The 21,697-nt window shown below is 44.6% G+C and overlaps 1 protein-coding gene across 5 annotated transcripts in view; it reads left to right on the top strand.

Moving 5' to 3' along the window:
* Window positions 1-21,697, top strand: part of LOC105468344 (N-myristoyltransferase 2) — a 64,339-nt gene that overhangs the window by 22,309 nt on the left and 20,333 nt on the right. For 3 of the 5 annotated variants that reach the window (XM_071070447.1, XM_071070445.1, XM_071070446.1), the window contains exons 2-8: window positions 6,040-6,175; window positions 11,884-12,028; window positions 14,248-14,366; window positions 14,467-14,558; window positions 14,678-14,794; window positions 17,288-17,458; window positions 19,144-19,252. In XM_071070447.1, the coding sequence (XP_070926548.1) occupies window positions 6,040-6,175; window positions 11,884-12,028; window positions 14,248-14,366; window positions 14,467-14,558; window positions 14,678-14,794; window positions 17,288-17,458; window positions 19,144-19,252 (889 nt within the window). Of the gene's footprint in view, window positions 1-6,039; window positions 6,176-6,569; window positions 6,613-11,883; window positions 12,029-14,247; window positions 14,367-14,466; window positions 14,559-14,677; window positions 14,795-17,287; window positions 17,459-19,143; window positions 19,253-21,697 lie in introns of all 5 variants that reach the window. The other 2 variants (XM_071070449.1, XM_071070448.1) reach the window with 1 other exon arrangement.

The following is a 21,697-nucleotide window of genomic DNA, read 5'->3' on the forward strand; positions in this document are numbered from 1 at the left end:
GAGTAAATGGACATCACCTTCAGTTTTAAGGTTTTGTTTTCCAAGTTTGGGTCTTTCACTCATTTGGAATTTGTGGGTTTTTTTCTTCATGTTGTGGGATGTAGCAAACTAATTTTATATTTCTGCATGTAGGAATTCGGCTTTTCTCATGCTGTGTATTGAAAAGTTTTTTTCACTACTGGTTTAGGATGTGATCTTCATTATATATCAAGTTTCATTACTATCATGGGTTGTTACTGATAGTCTGTTGCATTTCATGGACCTGTTTATCTAGTCTTCAGTTCTGTTGTATTTTAATAATGTTTTCCTTATAAAGGTATTGTGATTATTATACACTACTTCAAAAATGCATGAACATGCAAAGGAGAATATTACAATCAGCTCTCTTCCTCCCATTTTCCATGCAGGAACTTGGAAATTAAGGGGGGAAATATTTGTAAAATAATTAGTCTCAAACCACTAATGTTTCTTCTGTTTCACAGTGGACAGGAGCTAAGTTACCCCTCTGGAATTCACATACCAAAAATTGAACTCCTTTGATGTCACTCTCTCTATATGTATTTATTTTATTTTATTTTATTTTTATTTATCCTCCCACCTCAGCCTCCCGGGTAGCTGGGAATACAGACACTTGTCACTACACCTGGCTAATTTTAATTTTTGTGTAGGGATGGGGGTCTTTCTATGTTGACCAGGCTGGTCTTAAACTCCTGGGATCAAGCAATCCTCCCTCTTTGGCCTCCCAAAGTGCTGGGATTACAGGCGTGAGCCACTGCGCCCAGCCTGATGTCACTCTTAAGATTGATGTATTAGTTGTATGAGGCTGGGCTGCTGTAATCAAGAGACCCTAACGTGGGATTGAACAACGCAGTGGAAGTTCCCTTCTCATTCACGGACCAGCCTTGGGCATGTGTTCTGATGATGGTGAGGGAGTTCTCCTTCATTCTGTCATCCGGGGTTGAGGCTGCGCTATCGTGTGGCTCTGCCGTCCTCAGGGGTCTCACCTATGTCTGCATCCAAACAGCACAAAGGACAGGAAGGGCATGGGGAAGCCACCCACAAGGGTTTCTGGACAGCAGGAAGTGACACACATCAACTCCCACTGGCTGGAACTCAGTCAGTGGCCACACCTGGCTGCGAGGCAGCTGGGAAGAGCTGTCCAGCTATGAGTCCAGAGAGAGAAATGATGAGTTTTGTGGATATCATTGTGGACCACCTATAAAGCGTTTACATGGCTCTATTACATTGGCTCTCCCATTAAGTCTTGTCTGTAGTTTCCATGAATACTTCTTTGAAGAGATTTGCTGGATGTGCTCATTGAATATTTGCCATTTCCACGGCTGAGAAGGAATGTATTGGTTTCTACTTGAGGTCTGAACGTACCACTGATTCTCCCAGATGCGGGCTGAAGTGTCTGGGCTTTCAGAGGTGGCAAAACTGAGAGCCTTTTCTTTGTGACCTTTCATGTGCAACCCTGGGGAAGAGGGAGGTGGGACTTGTGCTCCTCAAGACCGAGGAATCTTTCTTAAAGGGCCACATGACATGCAGGCTGAACTTCCATGACTCGGTAATCAGCCTTGAGTACTGGGAGTCCGAATCGGTCTTTCTTCATTGGATTTCCAGGAGAGTCTTCTTTTGGGCATGGATTTTCCTTCAGTGTCTGGAAGCCTGCTTAGCACCTCTCCCACCCAGGCACGGGGATGTCTGTTTCCGTCATGTTTCTCCCTCCAGAGTCCCTGGAGTCCTGTGGGATGCAAACCCCTGGCTAAGCAGCCACAGCCGACTCCTGATCTGCTCTGGCCGTAACATCATCCTGTCACCCCCAAGGACAGGAGTGTCACCTGTCAACACTTCTAACTGTTGCATTTGATATAATTCACAAACCATACCATTCACTCGTTTAAAGCATACCATTCAGGCTGGACTCGGTGGCTCATGCCTGTAATCCCAGCACTTTGGGAGGCTGAGGCGGGTAGATCACTTTAGGTCACGAGTTTGAGACCAACCTGGCCAACATAGGAAAACCCTGTCTCTACTAAAAATACAAAACTTAGCTGGACGTGGTGTCACGTGCCTGTAATCCCAGATACTTGGGAGGCTGAGGCAGGAGAATCACTTGAACCCAGAAGGCAGAGGTTGCAGTGAGTCAAGATGGCACTACTGCACTCCAGCCTGGGTGACAAAGTAAGACTCTGTCTCAAAAACTAAAAAATGAAAAAAAAAAAAAGTATACCATTCAGCAGCTTTTAGTTTATTCACAGAGTTGTGCACCCATCACTACAATCAATTTTAGAACATTTGCATCAACCGCAAAATAAACCCACATCCCGTAATCATGCCCAAGCCCTCCATCTTCCCAGCCCCTGAGCACCACTAATCTAGCTCTGTTTCTGTGGATTTCCCTGTCAGGACATTTTGTAGACATGGAATTATACAATACATAGTCCTTGGCAACTGGTGTCTTTCACTTAGCTTAGTGTTTTCGAGATGCATCCATTCATGTTGTGGTGTTTATCGGTGCTTTGTTTTTTTATTGCTGAATAATCCATTTCCATCCTATAGATGGACCACATTTCCTGTCTCCATTCATAGAGAATAGACATTTGGGTTGTTTCCAGTTTTGGGCTGTTATGAATGATGTTGCTATGAGTATTTGTGAACAAGTTCCTGTGTGGACATAAGTTTCCATTTCTCTCAGTTATGTACTGATGGGTGTAGTGGCTAGGGTGTGCAGGGAATCTGTGTTTAGTGTTTTGAGGAACTGTCAGTTGTTTTTCAAAGCAGCTGCTCCATTTTACATTCCCATCAACAGTGTATGAGGGTTCCAGCGTCTCTCTATCCTCGCCACCACTGGCTTTTTTTTTTTTTTTTGAAATGGAATCTCGCTCTGTCGCCCAGGCTGGAGTGCAGTGGCGTGATCTCCGCTCACCGCAACCTCCGCCTCCCAGGTTCATGCCATTCTCCTGCCTCAGCCTCCCAAGTAGCTGGGACTACAGGTGCCCGCCACCACGCCCAGTTAATTTTTTGTATTTTTAGTAGAGACACGGTTTCACTCTGTTAGTCAGGATGGTCTTGATCTCCTGACCTCGTGATCCGCCTGCCTCGGCCTCCCAAAGTCCTGGGATTCCAGGCGTGAGCCCCCGCGCCCGGCCTGGCTCTTTCATTTTGATTATAATTATCCTCATGGGTATCAGGCGGTGCACTGGCCAGCCCTGATTCTCAAATTCTCCTTTCCTTCATGGCCTCAGGAAATGGAAAAGTAGCTCTTCCTCACTGAAGGGCTGGGAAGCTCACCTCTCATCATTGTATAAATGCTATCAGATATGTCTGGGAGTTTGGAGGCTGGGATGACCAACTTAGTACGCATTTCTGTAGCTCCCTGTCAATTTAAAGTTCAGCTGAAAGAGAGAAAAAGAAAAACTCTTGCTGAACTAGAGTAAACAAAAATGATGACACTCTCTCCATTATGCCAAAATAAGAATATAAATTTTAGCAACACCGTTTGGAAGAAAAAAAAGTTTTGGCGTGTAGCATCAATTAGCTGCCAAAATGGAGTTTTGGAAACCTCATCGAACAAGCTTTATAAGCTATAGAATAGGTGATATAAACTTACTTAAGTAATTTTTGGTGAAATGGTCTGGTGTTTTAATTTTTTAAATGTCTCCAATTCCTCTCAAGTTTCCATGAGTTTATCTATTTTAGAGACTGTTGTTGTCGTCATCGTTGTTGTTGTTGTTGTTTTTGAGATAGGGTCTTACTCTGTTGCCCAGGCTAGAGTGCAGTTGCATGATCATGGCTCGCTGCAGCCTTCCAGGCTCAAGTGATCCTCCCACCTCAGCCTCCCAAGTAGCTGGGACCACAGGTGCACACCACTATGCCCCACTAATGTTTTACTTTTTATAGGGACAGGGTCTCACTGTGTTGCTCAGGCTGGTCTCAAGGCATCCTTCTAGGCTCAAGCGATCTTCCCGCCTCGGCCCCCCAAAGTGCTGGGATTATAGGCGTGAGCCACCATGCCTGGCTGAGAAAATTATTAACTGACACCCAGGACAAATATATTTTCATCCAGTTGGATAGGCATCTACTTCAAAGCATCCTTACCAGTCACTGCCTTTTATTCTGTATCTCTCTGTAACCAAGCTTCTTGGAAATGTGGAGATATTTTAAAGTTGAAGTACTGTATAGAAAAGCTGTGAGGTCCCAGGCTCTTAGTGGTTTCTGGAAAGCCATAACCAGCAGCAGTTAGAATAAATGGTAGAGGTGAGAGAGGGATAATCCCCTGGGTTGTGAAGTCATGGGCATGTCCACCATGATTTCGTCCCTCCCACCCAGCCTCTGGCCCCAAGATAATGCTGAACACATAGTAAATGTTCAATAAATACTTGATAGTAAGTTGCAGTAGGCTTTAGCATTGAGGTTGGGACTGTGGTAGCTTTCAGAAGTATTTTATGGCCTGGGAATAGGTGATGGCACCACCTCTAGGGCCAGGCTTATCCATTCATTCATTCCGCAAGCATTTGTATTGGTGTGTACTGGTGTGAGGCACTGGAGACCTTAGGGACGCAAGTGTGAATAGACTTCTTAAGTAGCACGTGCAAATGCATATGTAAATCACACTGTAACAGTACAACAGATTCACCAATTCACAGGGTGCCAGCAGTAGGAACACTGGGAGAGGAAAGCCTAAAATAGTCCTACTCCCAAACCAGAGAATATATAAAACTGAACGTATCTACAGTATATTTCTAGCTCACGTACCTGGCTGTGATATGTTTGTTCAATCCCAATTGCTAGTCAGATATTGATGGGTGTCCTTGGCCACCAGGTGATTTAAAATGTAAACATCATGATAGCACAGATTTGATTCTGTTGATGAAAATAAACTGCTCGTTGTGAGGTGGGCAAAGCCTTACTATTTTTAGACCACTAGGGTACCACTTGACAAAGTCTTAATGTATCTCCCAAAATAAGCACTGTTTTCTATTTTAGAATGAGAGTGGAAATATGAATCTATAGCTCAAGTGCTTAGTTCGTTTTTCTTTTTCTCCAGCTCTGTCGCCCAGGCCAGAGTGCAGTGGCACAATCTTGGGTCACTGTAACCTCCATTTCCCAGGCCCAAGCTATCCTCCTACCTCAGCCTCCTGAGTAGCTGGGACTACAAGTGCATGCCACCATACCTGGCTAATTTTTTTTTTTTTTTGGTAGAGCCTGGGTTTCCCCTTACTGCCCAGGCTGTCTCGAACTCCTGGGCTCAAGCTATCCACCAGCCTCAGCCTCCCAAAGTGCTGGGATTAGAGGCATGAGCCACTGTGCCCAGCAAAGTGCTTAGTTCTTAAATATATTGTTTCTCTCACTATTGCACATGCCTTTCATATTTGGACGTTACAGAGGAATTATCCATTTTAAATTGAAAAGTTCATTACCTTAACACATGAATAACCAGTGGAAAGAAAATTTCCTTTGTAACCTAGATACTAGGTAACAAAACTAGCGCTTTGTGTGTTGTTTGTTTGTTTGTGACAGAGTCTCTCTCTGTAGCTAGACACTTACAGCTTTTCCCTGTTAGCCTCAGTAGTAAAAATCTTTATCAGGGAACATTTCCTCCTCCGCGAAAAAGCAGTTTGTTTAGTTCTGTTGCTTCAAGATTAGTGTTTTGTTGTACCCAAGAGATCTTTATAATGGAGTTTTTCGTATCATGTACCTCTCCTCCAGAAAGCTGACTTAAACGTCGATTAGGAGAGTAGTGATAACCGTGGAAACTATTTTACTTTAGTTATAAAATGTGGTTTATCTCTGCAGTCTTCCGGCATCGCGACATCTAAGCACCTGCAGGATGACTGAGCAGGGACTGGTATTCTTCTGTGTTGCCTGTTAGCATCTTCACGCTACTACCTTTAATTCCTCACCTACATCCTAACACAGTTATTTTCTACTGCCTGTAACATCTGTGGTTTTCAAAATGATTAATTGTATGCAGTTCAATTTCATTTAATGATTTTTGTTTGTTGGTTGGTTTCACCATCTTTGCATTTCCTGCAGAAGTCCTGGAGGGTATTTGGGAGCCAAAAAGAAAAAGAAGAAACAGAAGAGAAAAAAGGAGAAACCAAATTCTGGAGGCACCAAGTCAGATTCGGCGTCTGATTCCCAGGAGATTAAAATTCAGCAGCCTTCGAAAGTGAGAGCTCTGTTTTTTTTTTCCCCCGTGTGGTTTCTTGTGCATATGAGTGGGTTTACGCAGTTTAGCGCCCTGCTGGATCAGATGTGTAGGGACTTTGTTGTGACTGTGTGTTGAATGCCACTAGTAACTGGAAGCTCTTGACAGCCTCCTTAAAACGGACTTTGGCATCCAAATAATGAAGGGGTACACTGTGCTTTTGTGTGTGTGTGGGTACCTGCTGTGTTTTTCCCTTTTCTCAGTGAATTTGTATTTAGATTGTCGTTCGAGAAGCAAGTCTCAATGTGAGCTTGTTAGGTTTTTTTTGAAATTACACTTTAATATTTGATTACTTTTAGTTCAGAAGATATTCACATTGTAATTTTTCTGGGTGTCTGTCTAATTACCTGAATAGCACAACACCATCTGGCAGCAGATTTCAGCAGGAACAGCCATGGGTAAGTCTCTCGTTGACTTTGAATCAAACCAGTTTGCAGCGGTCGTTCTTCATGTTAGTGCCAAGGGTGGGAAATAGTTCCTGACATTCTCCTAGTTTAGACCAAACCAGAAGTTGTCCAGCTGGGCCCCGCGTTGGCAGATGGTGGCCAAGAAGAGGGTTGATTGTACTGCGTGGGTGTCTGGTGGCACAGATGGCAGCCATCCCTGTCTGTGGAGCCAACCCCCAGGCACCCTGTGTGCTGAGCCTCTGGGAAACACAAAGCCCTCTTGATGCAAGAAACTCACAGTGAAAAGGGTAGAATCAGCCAGGCACGGTGGTTCACACCTGTAGTCCCAGCACTTTGGGAGGCCGAGGCAGGCGGATCCCTTGAGCCCAGGAGTTTAAGACCAGCCTGGGCGACATGGCGAAACCCTGTCTCTACTAAAAATTACAAAAAGTTAGTTAGGCACGGTGGCATGCACCTGTAGTCCTAGCTACTTGGGAGGCTGAGGTGGGAGGATAGTTTGAGCCTGGGAGGTAGCGGTTGCAGTGAGCCAAGATCATGCCATTGCACTGCAGCCTGGTGACAGAGACCATGTCAATCAATCAATCAGTCAATCAATATGAGTAGCATGTGGTGTTATGGAAACAGCTCAAGAGGTGATGTCTGAGACTTTGAGCTTGTTCTCTGCCCCTTTGCTCACCAGTTGTGTGCCTTTGCCCGGGTACTGCACTTCCTTCAGCCCAGTCCCTTATCTTCTCTCCAACTCGCAGTTTGATCTTGAGGTTCCAGTTAGAGCATTTTTATTCGAGAGTTTTTACATCCTGAAACAGTGCGTATATATGTATGGTAGTTCCTACCATTCTGCAAGCTTTGTGGATTTCCTTTTTTCTTATGCAGAGTTTCTGTTGTGTTCCATGAAGTGAGTCTTGCAGGTGATTTTGTTGTTGTCACCTGTTTTACACAAGAGAACCGGGAATCACTGAGAAGGAAAATTACTTGCCCCAATTTTTCCCTGACTGACTGCAGGGTGAGAAGAAAATGGGATCTTCCTCCCTAGCTTTTCAGCTTGGTTCTCAGGTGATAAATATCCTACCCACTAGACATAGCTTTCCAAGGTAACTCATAGAGGACACCACCATACGCTTGCACAATACTCTTCCCATTTCTAAATGTCACTTCGTCAGATAAACGTGGCATCCCTGACCTGCAGTGTGGACATCTCCTGTTGCTTTCAGCATCACCATCAGTCTCTGCCCATCCCTTCCACCTCTAGTGACTGTGAGCCTTTCCCCTCTCTCTGGTCACTTATGAGAAACTAGAACTAAGCCAGGCAGCCGGGAACTCTTGGCATTATATGGTAGGTGTATTAGTCAGGGTTCTCTAGAGGGACAGAACTAATGCAATAGATGGATAGATAGATAGATAGGACAGAACTAATGGAATAGATGGATAGATAGATGGACAGATAGATAGATAAAGGGGAGTTTATTAAGTATTAACTCACATGATCATAAGGTCCCACAATAGGCCGTCTGCAGGCTGAGGGGCAAGGAGAGCCAGTCCGAGTTCCAAAACTGAAGAACTTGGAGCCTGATGTTCAAGGGCAGGAAGCCTCCAGCACGGGCACGGGAGAAAGATGGAGGCTGGGAGGCTAGGCCAGTCTCTCTTTTCACATTTTTCTGCCTGCTTGTATCCTAGCTGTGCTGGCAGCTGATTAGATGGTGCCCACCTAGATTAAGGGTGGGTCTGCCTCCCCCAGCCCACTGACTCAAATGTTCATCTCCTTTGGCAACCCCTTCACAGACACACCCAGAATCAATACTTTGTATCCTTCAATCCAATCAACTTGACGTTCAGTAGTAACCATCACAGTAGGGAATTTCTTTTATGAATTTGGAGGAAGTCAGTAGTGTCTTAAGATGGGCTTTTCTCCATTGCGTTTTTTAAATCTGGGGCTCTTTTCCTTTAAGCTTATGCCAGCTCTTGATAGCACTGTAAATTACAATGGACTGCATTGCAGAATATTCTGGTCTACACACAAGAACCAAAATTAAAATGATATTTGGATTCTTATAGACTTTTAGTGTGATAAAACTTGGACATTTTTTTCCAAGGTATTAAATTTGGAAAATAATGGGTAAAGAGTATAGTTGATGCCACAGAAAGCGTGTGTGGAAGAAAAAGAGAATATACCTGCCTCTTACATAGGAGTGGAATCATGGGAAGTTAATGTCGGGCGGATGTTCATCTCACCTTGCCTGACACACATTCATTCTTCCCAGGTAGTGCTACTATAGAGGGTGAATGGACAGGCATAAGAATTTGTTGTAGCTGAGTTTTCCTTGCTGCTGTGTCCCTATGGGTTTGGAAATTGTATTTATTTGAATCTACTTTCAGAAAGCATTTAAATAGGGCCGTATGTGGTGGTTCGTGCCTGTAATCACCACATTTTGGGAGGCTGAGGCGGGCAGATCACTTGAGGTCAGGAGTTCAAGACCAGCCTGGCCAACATGGTGAAACCCCGTCTCTACTAAAAATACAAAAATTAACCGGGCGTGGTGGCACGTGCCTGTAACACCAGCTACTCAGGAGACTGAGGCAGGAGAATCGCTTGAACCCAGGAGGCAGAGGTCACAGTGAGCCAAGATCATGCCATTGTATTCCAGCCTGGGCGACAGAGTGAGACTCTGCCTCAAAATGAAAAACAAAAAAAAAAAAAGAAGAAGAAGAGGAAAGAAAGCATTTAAATAGTGAGCATTGGGATATTAATATTTCGCAAGGGACATTTCATGCTGAAAGTGCTGGTCAACCTGATGAGCTAATTAGGTAGGGAATAAATCACCCTGAAGTCTTCATGGAGTTGGTCGTTTTGGTCACTGGGTCATGTGGAACAAAGATGCTGATTCATGTCTGTTGCAAAATAGTTTGAGTTTGATATATTACTGTTAGAAGATTTGACTCAGAAACCAGGAAAGAAATCAAGGAAAAAAAAACTAAAGAAAGAAAAATGACCATGACAAATTCATTATAGTCATTGTAGTTATATTTTTATAAGACTGGGCTCTACTTTGCCATTTGAAGCTAAACTGATGCACAGTTAAGCATTATTCGTTGAAATATGCTGTGATCTCCATTCCTGTTTAAATTGTAACGTCTCCTAATAGATTGTGTTGTTGGAGTTCAGATACACGTGAATTTCATTTTGCTAGAAATTTGCTCCTTTTAATGTTGAAGACTTAAAAGACACCCAAGGAAAAGAAGTCATCCAGAGAGATAATAATGACAACCAGGAAAGTATTTTGTTAAATTTGTATGTGTTACTAAGATAGGACCTTTGTGATTTTGATGTTAATCAAATGTAAGATAAACAGCTTACAAAAACTGTGGCAATCATGCTGTTAGATTTCCAAGCAGAGACAAGAAGACTTTCACCTGCCTCCAGCTGGACTTCAGAACTTCGTTTCCTTAGGGTTCTTGACAGTGTTTGTATGAAACAAACCCTGTTCTGTGCTGTGTAAGACGAGTAAGCTTCCCAGGTTAAAATTATTGCTCCAGACCACAGATTTCAGATTCCAAGTGGAACAGAAGTCCAAAGTTGCTGTTTATAAACTTCTAAGGGTCGATTGTACCTTTCGACGGTGTCCACCCTGTGTTGACATACAGCAAAACCGAAGGGCTCTGAAACTTCTAACCACTTTCTGAATTACAGCGAAGAATATTCTTTGCATGGTGTTGAAGTCCTACAATGTCTCAGTGATTTTACATATTGAAAAAAGTCATTGATTTCCATTTTAGTCTTCTGCACTGTGCTCTCATTTCAAGTAGTCTCATGTTCCATGTATTATCATGTTATTTGAGGAGTTAAAAAAAAAAGTAAAAGAACTGGGGAATCTTCAAGAGGTGGCGGGAATATTGGCTTTGAGAAAGGAACCTTAGAATTTAAAGGTACTGTTTTACCTAAAAAGGAGTCCAGTTTCCAACACTTGGGTTGGGAACAACAGGCTATGGTTGCCCAGGATCTGAAGTACAGAGGAAATTTCTCATCCTTCTGGTGGGAGAGTTTGTCTCTAGAGGATCAGGAGAGTCGGGAGAAGGGCAGGGTGTGGCCGGGAGGAAGGGGCGTGGTTAGAGGTTTCCTTTCTTGATCATTTTCATCCCAGTTCAGCACTGGGTTCAGATCGATCTTCCTTCCTTCCTTCCTTCCTTCCTTCCTTCCTTCCTTCCTTCCTCCCTCCCTCCCTCCCTCCCTCCCTCCTTCCCTCCCTCCTTGTTCCCTCCTCCCCCCTCCCTCTCCTTCCTCCTTCTCTCTCTCTTCCTTCCTTCCTTTCTCTCTCTCTTTCTCTCTCTCTCTCTTTTTCTTTCTTTCTTTCTTTCTTTCTTTCTTTCTTTCTTTCTTTCTTTCTCTTTTCTTTTCTTTTCTTTTCTTTCTCTCTCTCTCTACCTCTCTCCCTTTCCTTTCCTTCCCTTTCCCTTTCCTGACAGAGTCTCACTCTTGTCACCCAGGCTGGAGTGCAATGGCAAGATCTCAGCTCACTGCAACCTCCACCTGCCAGGTTCAAGCAATTCTCCCGCCTCAGCCTCCCGAGTAGCTGGGATTACCTGCCATCTTGCCTGGCTAATTTTTGTATTGTTGTAGAGACAGGGTTTCACCATGTTGGCCAGGCTGGTCTCTTAACTCCTGACCTCAGGTGATCTGCCCACCTTGGCCTCCCAGAGTGCTGGGATTATAGGCGTGAGACACCACAGCCAATCCTCTCTCTTTCTTTGTTTTTTCTCTCTCTCTCTCTTTCTTCCTTCCTTCCCCTCCCCTCCCGTCACCTCTTCTCCCCTTCCCTTCCCTTCCCTTCTTTGCTGTGTTTCCATTCTGGAAGTTCTTTCCCTCATCCCCTCATTGCTTCTGCAGAGCATTTACTCTGACAGTGCCCTCAAGGCTCGTGGCTGCCTGGCTGCTGGATGACAGTAATGCATGCATTTCACGTCTCCCCCAGAGGAGTAATGCCGGGGACCATTTGTAGGTGGATGGGAAACTGAAGCAAAGCGTGCTTCAATTTAGATTCCCCAAACTGCCAGAGCCCCATTAAAACTAGACAACTGTTGTTACCTTTAACAGAAGGTTTGCTTCTATTTTCATGTGTAACACACAAGCCCATGGCCTTGACCGGGCTTGGAGGAGGATTGTTAGTGTGTAGGTATTATAGTCTCTGAGGCAGATACACGTGCATCTGCTCAAGTTTAAGATCAGCAGCCGCTCTCTCATATTCTGTGTGTCTGTCTTTGCTGTCATAGAATCCCAGTGTTCCAATGGAGAAGTTACAGGATATCCAGAGAGCAATGGAGCTGTTATCTGCATGCCAGGGCCCAGCCAGGAACATTGACGAGGCTGCAAAGCACAGATACCAGTTTTGGGACACACAGCCAGTACCTAAACTAGGTAAGTTTTTCTGCTTTTCTCTTTTTTACCCCAGAAACAAAGCTGGATGAACAACAACAATAAAAACACAAAGAGTGTTAACTTCTCATGTGTCACTTATTTCATACCACAGATTTGAAATCTATTTAGGAGTAATATTTTTCTTCTGAAAATACAAATATTAGGTAGTGATATTGACTTTCGATAACCATTATTTTAGTCCAATTTCTATCCCAATGAAAACATCCAATTTCCCCACACTTGAAAAATTACTATTATTATTTTTATTTTTGAGATAGGGTCTTACTGTATCACCCAGCCTGGAGTACAGTGGCATGATCATAGCTCACTGCAGCCTCTACCTCCTGGGCTCAGTGATCCTCCCATGTCAGCCTCCCATATATCTGGGACCACAAGTGCACACCACCACACCTGGCTAATTTTCGTATTTTTTTTTTTTTTTTTTTGTAGAGATGCTGTTTCAGTATGTTGCTTGGGCTGGTCTCGAACTCCTGGGCTCAAGTGATCCACCTGCCTTGGCCTCCCAAAGTGCTGCGGTTACAGGTGTGAGCCACTGCGCCCAGCCCATTAGAGTATTAAAAATGTGTATCAGGTTCTGTGATGGAAGGACCAGGCCCTGAGGGTCCCTCATTCAGCAGGTGTCTGTTGAATGTTATTAAATGCCAGGCATAGTCCAGGGCACACACCTGGAAACAGTGGTGGAAAAGCAGGACAAAAGGTGGCCAGGCTGGGGAGGAGGAGCGACACATTGAGGTAGAGAAAGGCTTTAGTTAAGCAACAGATGCTGAAAGAAAGTGATGTGTGATGTGTAAGCTTCTGTTGGGAATTTCAAGGGGCCAGTCCCTTGAGGACCAGAGGGCCTCAAGCCGAAGGAAGGCACCAGGAAGGCCCTGAGCTGAGGCCAGCCCTGCTCAGCATGGCCAGAGCACTGGGAGCAGAGGGGAGGGAAGGTATGGAGAGGGGGCTGAGGCAGGCAGCGGCTGTGGGGAAGAGCCTGGGTTTTAGTCCCACCGTGTTGGGAAGCTCTGCAGAGAATGACTTGGAAAAGGTATCTTGGTGGAAATCACTGGAAACTGTGATGGCCTGGACTACGCTGCTAGCAGTTCAGATGGGGAGAAGTAACCAGCTTTGAAATTGTCTTTAGGTTTTGCTGGGAGGGGGCAGAGGTCACTGCAGCCCTTTCCTCTCCCAGTTTGTGGAAATGCAGTAAAAAGAATACACCTCCCAAGGCTGTCGGATGAAACCTGTATTGCTTATGACGGTGTGTAAGATAAGCCTGCATTGTAGGCCTTGAGACTCAGAATCACTGTTGTTTGTAATGAAATCTTTGCCATTGGATGACAAAGTATTTCTCCTTTTATTTAATTGGCAAAATAGGCCAGCCACGGTGGCTCACACCTATAATCCCAGCACTTTGGGAGGCTGAGGTTGGAGGATCACTTGAACCCAGGAGTTTGAGATCAGCTTGGGCAACATAATGAGATTCCGTCTCTATAAAAAAAATTAGACAATTAGCTGGGCACTGTGGTGTACACCTCTAGTCCCAGCTACTTGGGAGGCTGAGGAGAGAGGATCACCTGAGCCCAGGAGTTGGAGGCTTCAGTGAGCCATGATCGCACCGCTGCACTCCAGCCTCGGCGACAGAGTGAGACCCCATCTCAAAAGAAAAAAAAAAAGAAAAATAATTGGTGAAACAGCAATGATTTCACACCACTGCCTAGCTTTCCTGTTTCAGTCCAGAGGCGCTTGATATAACAGCATCTTTTTTTTTTTTTTTTTTTTTTGAGACGGAGTCTCGCTCTGCCGCCCAGGCTGGAGTGCAGTGGCCGGATCTCAGCTCACTGCAAGCTCCGCCTCCCGGGTTCACGCCATTCTCCTGCCTCAGCCTCCCAAGTAGCTGGGACTACAGGCGCCCGCCACCGCGCCCGGCTATTTTTTTGTATTTTTTAGTAGAGACGGGGTTTCACCGTGTTAGCCAGGATGGTCTCGATCTCCTGACCTCGTGATCCGCCCGTCTCGGCCTCCCAAAGTGCTGGGATTACAGGCTTGAGCCACCGTGCCCGGCCGATATAACAGCATCTTTTTAAAGATTATATGAAACCCAAGGGCCCTAAGTCTGATTTTGCTTATGTCGCTGGCCACTTTGGATGGTTAGAATACTTTGTCATTTAATATTCTCTCTTTTTGCCTTTCTTTTTTCTCTTTCTCTCTCTGCTCAGATGAAGTCATAACATCTCATGGTGCAATTGAACCAGATAAAGACAACGTACGCCAAGAACCGTATTCTTTGCCACAGGGTTTTATGTGGGACACTTTAGACTTGAGTAATGCTGAAGTGGTGAGTGAGTAGAAACCTCTTAAATTCAACTCCTGCATTCACACATTGCTTCTGAGTTGATTCTGAGCACCATGGATAGGACACTTGTTTTATCTTATAGCTCAAGGAGTTATACACGTTGTTAAACGAGAATTACGTAGAAGATGATGACAATATGTTCCGATTTGACTATTCACCCGAGTTCCTGTTGTGGTAAGTCTCAGCGGTCACAGATGTCGTGGATAGGCGCTGTTGACTTGGGGACTCCTGCCTCTGTTCCTGTATTCTTGGACAATAACTGGTGCCTGTTTTCTTGTCTACCGTGACCTCAGGGCTCTGCGTCCACCAGGCTGGCTCCTGCAGTGGCACTGTGGGGTCAGAGTGTCTTCAAACAAAAAGCTGGTCGGGTTCATAAGCGCCATCCCAGCAAACATTCGGATTTACGACAGGTACATGTTTAAGCTCGACCATGCTGTTTTTATATGTTTCTTTTCCAAGAATTACAGTTAGAGTAGGCCTTTAAAAGTTACTGAATGCAGGCCAGGCGTGGTGGCTCACGCCTCTAATCCCAACACTTTGGGAGGCCGAGGCAGGTAGATCACCTGAGCTCAGGAGTTTAAGACTAGCCTGGTCAACATGGTGAAACCCCACCTCTACTAAAAATACAAAAATTAGCCGGGCGTGGTGGCAGGCACCTGTAATTCCACCTACTCAGGAGGCTGAGGCAGGAGAATTGCTTGAACCCAGGAGGCGGAGGTTGCAGTGAGCCGAGATTGCGCTGCTGCACTCCAGCCTGGGTAACATGAGTGAAACTCCGTCTCAAAAAAAAAAAAAAAAATGACTGAATGCAAGCTGTCGGTGGTCAGGGAGGTTGTGTATGTGTGGAGGCAGAGGCTTTATGGAAACTCTCTGATTGGTTTTGCTGTGAACCTAAAACTGCTTTAAAACATAAAGTTTATTAAGTAGTAAAGAAAAAAAAACCTGGACTGTGAATAAAAATAAAGGACAGTAGGTTCTCTTTTTCTCTCTCTGCCGCTCAGTCTCATACATGCTCGCACATATATGTATCAGAATAAACGAAGCCTTGGCCAGGCATGGTGACTCACACCTGTAATTCCAGGACTTTGGTGGAGGCTGAGGCTGGCAGATCACTTGAGGTCAGGAGTTCAAGACCAGCCTGGCCAACATGGCGAAACCCCGTCTCTACTAAAAATACAAAAATTAGCCAGCATAGTGGCACGCACCTGTAATCCTAGCTACTTGGGAGGCTGAGGCACGAGAATCACTTGAACCCAGGAGGAAGAGGTTGCAGTGAGCCAAGATTACACCATTGCACTCCATCCAGCATGGGCAACAGAGCAAGACTTCATCTCAAAAAAAAAAAAGATTGCTTAAAAATTTTTTAGGAGAGATAAAGCTTTCTCTCCATAGGATACATTGCATTTTTAGTTAGGATCTCCAGCCCAGAAAGTCAAAGATTCAGCTGTGAAAGTCACAGATGTCATAATAATTGGTCTCTTTACTTTTCAGTATATTAGGTTAGCTTATTTACTGTGAAAAGCATTTGATCTGAAGGAATATTTTGTGCCAAATGAAATGTGTACCTGGAAACAGAGCCAGGAACAGGCTTTGAAGATCCAGGAGGTTTATTGTAGCTCAGAACAGCACCAGCTCTGGTCTGCTCAAAGCCCCTCTCAGGGATCCCAGGGGTTTGTATCACACTCCAAAGCAATTATCTTACCAGATTCTGCACCAGATGACCCAGTTATTACCGTAATTATGTACATTATTGGAAAAACAGATCTAGAAACTTAAAGAGGGGCAGGTCGTAGTGATTCATGCTCGTAATCCCAGCACTTTGGGAGGCTGAGACGGGAGGATTACTTGAGGCCAGGAGTTCGAGACCAGCCTGGTCAACATAGTGAGACCTCATCTCAAAAAAAAAAAAAAAAAAAAAAAGTTTAAAGAACCATAGCTGATCCAATTTCTAAACTGAAAACTTATAACAGACCAAAGTCCTAAAATGTATTTAAAACAAGAGGGTTGGAGCCTCCATGCGTTTTACAGTCGTTTTGGCAGGAAGATATGGGGAATAGTGTTTCCGTCTGAATTTGTGAAATGTCTAAGTGATAGAATATTTTTCTTAAATATTGTATTAAAGAATGGCTTTCAGGCCAGGCGCGGTGGCTCATGCCTATAATCCCAGCACTTTGGGAGGCCAAGGCAGGTGGATCACGAGGTCAGGAGTTCGAGACCAGTGTGGTCAATATGGTGAAACCCCGTCTCTGCTAAAAATACAAAAATTAACTGGGCGTGGTGGCACGCGCCTGTAATTCCAGCCACTCGGGAGGCTGACAAAGGAGAATAATTTGAACCCGGGAGTCAGAGGTTACAGTGAGCCGAGATTGCACCATTGCACTCCAGCCTGGGTGTCAGTGCGACAGTCTGTCTCAAAAAAAAAAAAAAAAAAAAAAAAAAAAGAATGGCCTTTATGTTCTTTTTCTTTTTCTTTTTCTTTTTTTTTTTTTCTTTTTTTTTTTTTTTTTTTTTTTTGAGACAGGGCCTTGCTCTGTTGCCCAGGCTGGAGGGCTGGAGTTCAGTGATGCGATCATGGCTCACTGCAACCTCTGCCTCCCGGGCTCAAGTGATCCTTCCACCTCAGCCTCCCAATAACTGGGACCACATGCATGCGGCAACATGACTGGCTGATGTTTCTAGATGAGAGTCTCAGTGTTGCTCAGGCTGGTCTCGAACTCCTGGTCTCAAGCAGTCCACCTGCCTTGGCCTCCCAAAGTGCTGAGATTACAGGCGAGAGCCACTGTGCCTGGCCTGCATTCTTATTCTTGGATATTTCCTGGGTATCATCTTATTTTTTAAAATGTGTTGACTCTTCATTTTTAATCTTGTTCTGACTCTTAATCTTCACCATCTTTATTCCTTAGTGTGAAGAAGATGGTAGAAATCAACTTTCTTTGTGTTCATAAGAAGTTGAGATCCAAACGGGTAGCCCCAGTACTAATCCGAGAAATCACTAGAAGAGTGAACCTGGAAGGGATCTTCCAGGCAGTGTACACCGCGGGAGTGGTTCTTCCTAAGCCTGTGGCCACGTGCAGGTACCAGTACCATATTTCTACCTCAGGTCCTCCCTTTATCAAACATGTTGAGCCTCACCACTGTTCTAGAAGTAGTTTGCTGGTAGCAGAGATGGAGACTAGAACCTAGAATCACCAAGTCCAGTATTCTTTCTGGTATATCATTTGCCACTTGGTGATTAAAAAAAAAAAAAAAAGTTTTTGACATTTTCCTACTAATGATACTGGATCTATACTTTTTTTTTTTTTTTTTTTTTTGAGACAGACTCTCGCTCTGTTGCCCAGGCTGGAGTGCAGTGGTGTGATCTCGGCTCACTGCAACCTCCGCCTCCTGGGTTCAAGCGATTCTCCTGCTTCAGCTTCCCGAGTAGCTGGGATTACAGGCATGTGCCACCACACCCAGCTAATTTTTGTATTTTTAGTAGAGGCAGGGTTTCAACATGTTGGTCAGGCTGGTCTCAAACTCCTGACCTCGTGTGGATCTATACTTCTAAGTCTATTCCATGTGAAAGATGGGTGCTGTCTCTTCATGGGAAAACCTAGGACATGATGATCTTGAAATTCCAATGTCATACCATTTTCTTTCCACCCCAAAGCTTAGTTTTCTGCTGTGCTTTGCAGCACCACCAAAGTGTCCTGAAAGTCTGTTAAGCATCCATTCAAAAGGCTCAGATGTAGGGAGACCTAAGCTCTGTTTTTACAACTTCGTCTGCACTATTCAAGCTTTCAAAGGTTATTCCAGTGAGAAAATTATCAGATTGCCACAAGACTAACCTGTTTCTAAAACATTGGAGTTTATCTCCCCACCCCTCACCACTGTTTTTATTGACTTAAATAGGATGAAACTATTGACTTAAATAGGATGAAATTACTATATCCTGTTAAATTATTACATTCGTTAAGTAAGTGGAATGCTAGACTTCACGGGTATATTTTAATACAAATCATTTATCCCAGAGCCTGGAATCACTTAAGAAATTTAAGCTAGTCTCTCAAAAAGTTGTTTTCTTTGGTGTGTAGTCTGTAAAAGTGAAGGCTACTAATTTAGGGGATTTATTTTCATGTTTTTAAACTTTCTGATTGGCCTTTTGTAGAATCAGTGATGGTCCTTAAACACTTGGAAACCTGGCTATGATTAATATTTCTTTTTTGTGTGTGCTCTGTTGCCCATGCTGGAGTGCAGTGGCGTGATCTCGGCTCACTGCTGCAACCTCCGCCTCCCGGGTTCAAGCAATTCTCCTGCCTCAGCCTCCCGAGTAGCTGGGATTACAGGCGCACACTATCACGCCCGGCTAATTTTTGTATGTTTAGTAGAGATGGGGTTTCACCATGTTGGCTAGGCTGGTCTCGAACTCCTGGCCTCAAGTGATCTGCCCACCTCAGCCTCCCAAAGTGCTGGGATTACAGGCGTGAGCCATCGCGCCCAATTAATATTTCTTTTGCAGTTTTAAGATTTCTCTTTAGTGAAAAAGATGAAAGGTCACAAACTCCAGAAGAACATAACTAGGAGTACAAGATACATTCTAGAGATTAAAAATTGACTGATAAAATGATGATGTAGGATGAGGGCCTCTGTCTAGTACAGAGGGTCTGTCTCAAAAAAAAAAGTAAGTAGTAAATGCTTATGTAACAGCCAAGCTGAGACAAAGAGTGAAACTTGTAGAGTTAGAAATCAATTAGATTTTAAAACCTTTATTGTATTCCAGATACTGGCATCGATCACTAAACCCCAGAAAACTGGTAGAAGTGAAATTTTCTCACTTGAGTAGAAATATGACTTTACAGAGAACAATGAAACTATACAGACTTCCAGATGTAAGTAAGAATGATTTGCAGTTTTTTGAAGCTGTAACAACTGATGCTTTTAATGCAGAAAAGAATTATTTGCAGGCGTCTAAAAACTGACTCGTGTCTGAGGAAGTGAATATGGAGCAAAAGAGATTTCATGGAACTCGGGAGCTAGGGAAGGTAGGGAGTTTGTTTGGAAATACCAGTCTTTCCTTTTTTCCTAAGGCTCTTAAAGTTGTTCCGTTGGTAGTTGGATGAGACTGAACTCAAGGCAAGTAAGTTTTGAAATGTGGGGAATTTACGGTCTGTTAAGTAAGAAGGAAGAAAAGTCCAGGCTGCTGATTTCTTAATGCTTTGGAACTCAGGAATCAGGTATAGAGGAGAGACCCAGGGAGCGGAAATCATGTCTCATTAAATTACCATCTTCTTAAACTATCTCGTTCTCAATGTGAAAAGTTGTCATTATTATTTTTATTTTTATTTTTTTTTGAGACAGAGTCTTGCTCTGTCGCCCAGGCTGGAGTGCAATGGCACAATCTCAGCTCACTGCAACCTCAGCCTCCCGGGTTCAAGCGATTCTCCCCACTCAGCCTCCCAAGTAGCTGGGACTACAGGCACCCACCACCACACCTGGCTAATTTTTATATTTTTAATAGAGACGGGGTTTCACCATGTTGGCCAGGCTGGCCTCAGACTCCTGACCTCAAGTGAACCTACCTGCTTCAGCCTCCCAAGGTGCTGGGATTACAGGCATGAGCCACGGCACCCAGCCGAAAAGTTATTTTTGTAATTTTTTAATATTTTTATTTTTGAGACGGAGTCTTGCTCTGTTACCCAGGCTGGAGTGCAGTGGCTTGATGTCAGTTCGTTGCAACCTCCACCTCCCGGGTTCAAGCAATTCTCCTGCTTTAGCCTCCCAAATAGCTGGAATTACAGGTGTGCGCCACCACGCCCAGCTGATTTTTGTATTTTTAATAGAGATGGGGTTTCACCGTGTTGGCCAGGCTGGTCTCGAACTCCTGACCTCGTGATCCGCCTGCCTCCAGGTCCCAAAGTGCTGGGATTACAGGTGTGAGCCACCACGCCCGGCCAAGTTATCATTTTGAATAGGGAAACAAATAAATTTGCTTTCCAGACTTGGCTTTATTTGGGGCTTGGCTGGTATATTAGTTATCTATGGCCATGTAAAAAATGACCACAAACTGAGCTGCTTAAAACAACATTTATTATCACACAGCTTCTGTGGGCCAGAAATCCAGTCACAGCTTAGCTGAGTCCTGTGCTTCATTCAGGGTCTTTCCTGAAGCTGCCACCCAGGTGTCAGCCAGGGCTGGGGTCTCATCTGAAACTTGACTAGGGAAGGATCCATTTCCGGGCTCCTGTAGTTGTTGGCAGGATTGAGTTCCTCACTGGCTGTTGGACCAAGGGCCTCAGTTCTTTGCCATGTTGGGTTCTCCATAGGGCAGCTCACAGCATGGCAGCTTATTCGTCAAAGCCAGTGAGAGAGAGAGTCTATAGAGAGAATCTGCTGGCCAGATGGAAGCCAGAACCTTATGCAGATGATTCATGAAAGTGACATCCAGTCGCCACTGCCATTTCTTTTTTTTTTTTTTTTTTAAAAGATGGAGTCTCACTCTGTTGTCCAGGCTGGAGTGCGGTGGCACAATCTCAGCTCACTGCAACCTCTGCCTCCTGGGTTCAAGCGATTCTCCTGCCTCAGCCTCCCAACTAGCTGGGACTACAGGCATGCACTACCATGTCCAACTAATTTTTGTATTTTTAGAAGAGACGGGGTTTCACTATGTTAGTCAAGCTGGTCTCGAACTCCTGACCTCAGGTGATCCTCCCGCCTCGGCCTCTGAAAGTGCTGGGATTATAGGTGTGAGCCACTGCGCCCAGCTACCATTGTCATTTCTGTTGGTTAGAACCAAATGACAGGTCCTGCCCACACGTAACAGGAGCAGATCACACAGGCGTGAACCCCAGGAGGTGGGATCCGTGGGGGCCATCTTAAAATCTGTGCACCACTGGTGGGATCTTTTGTTTGAAGTGTTGTGACGTGTGAATTGAAATAAAATCTTTGGCCAGGCACGGTGGCTCATGCCTGTAATCCCAGCACTTTGGGAGGCCGAGGCAGGCGGCTGACAAGGTCAAGAGATCGACACCACCCTGGCCAACATGGTGAAACCCCGTCTCTACTAAAAATTAAAAAATTAGCTGTACATGGTGGCATGCGCCTGTAGTCCCAGCTACTAGGGAGGCTGAGGCAGGAGAATCACTTGAACCTGGGAGGCGGAGGTTGCAGTGAGCCAAGATTGCGCCATTGCACTCCAGCCTGGCCACAGAGCAAGACTCCATCTCAAAAAAAAAAAAGGAATAAAAACTTCAAGCATGCCTGCTTTTTTCACCGTGGGTGAATGCTGTTCCACTTTGGTCTCTCTAAATTTCAAAGAGAACCTGAAGCAGCCTAGC

Source organism: Macaca nemestrina, chromosome 9 (genome assembly GCF_043159975.1).
Source record: "Macaca nemestrina isolate mMacNem1 chromosome 9, mMacNem.hap1, whole genome shotgun sequence".
Taxonomy (NCBI): domain Eukaryota; kingdom Metazoa; phylum Chordata; class Mammalia; order Primates; family Cercopithecidae; genus Macaca; species Macaca nemestrina.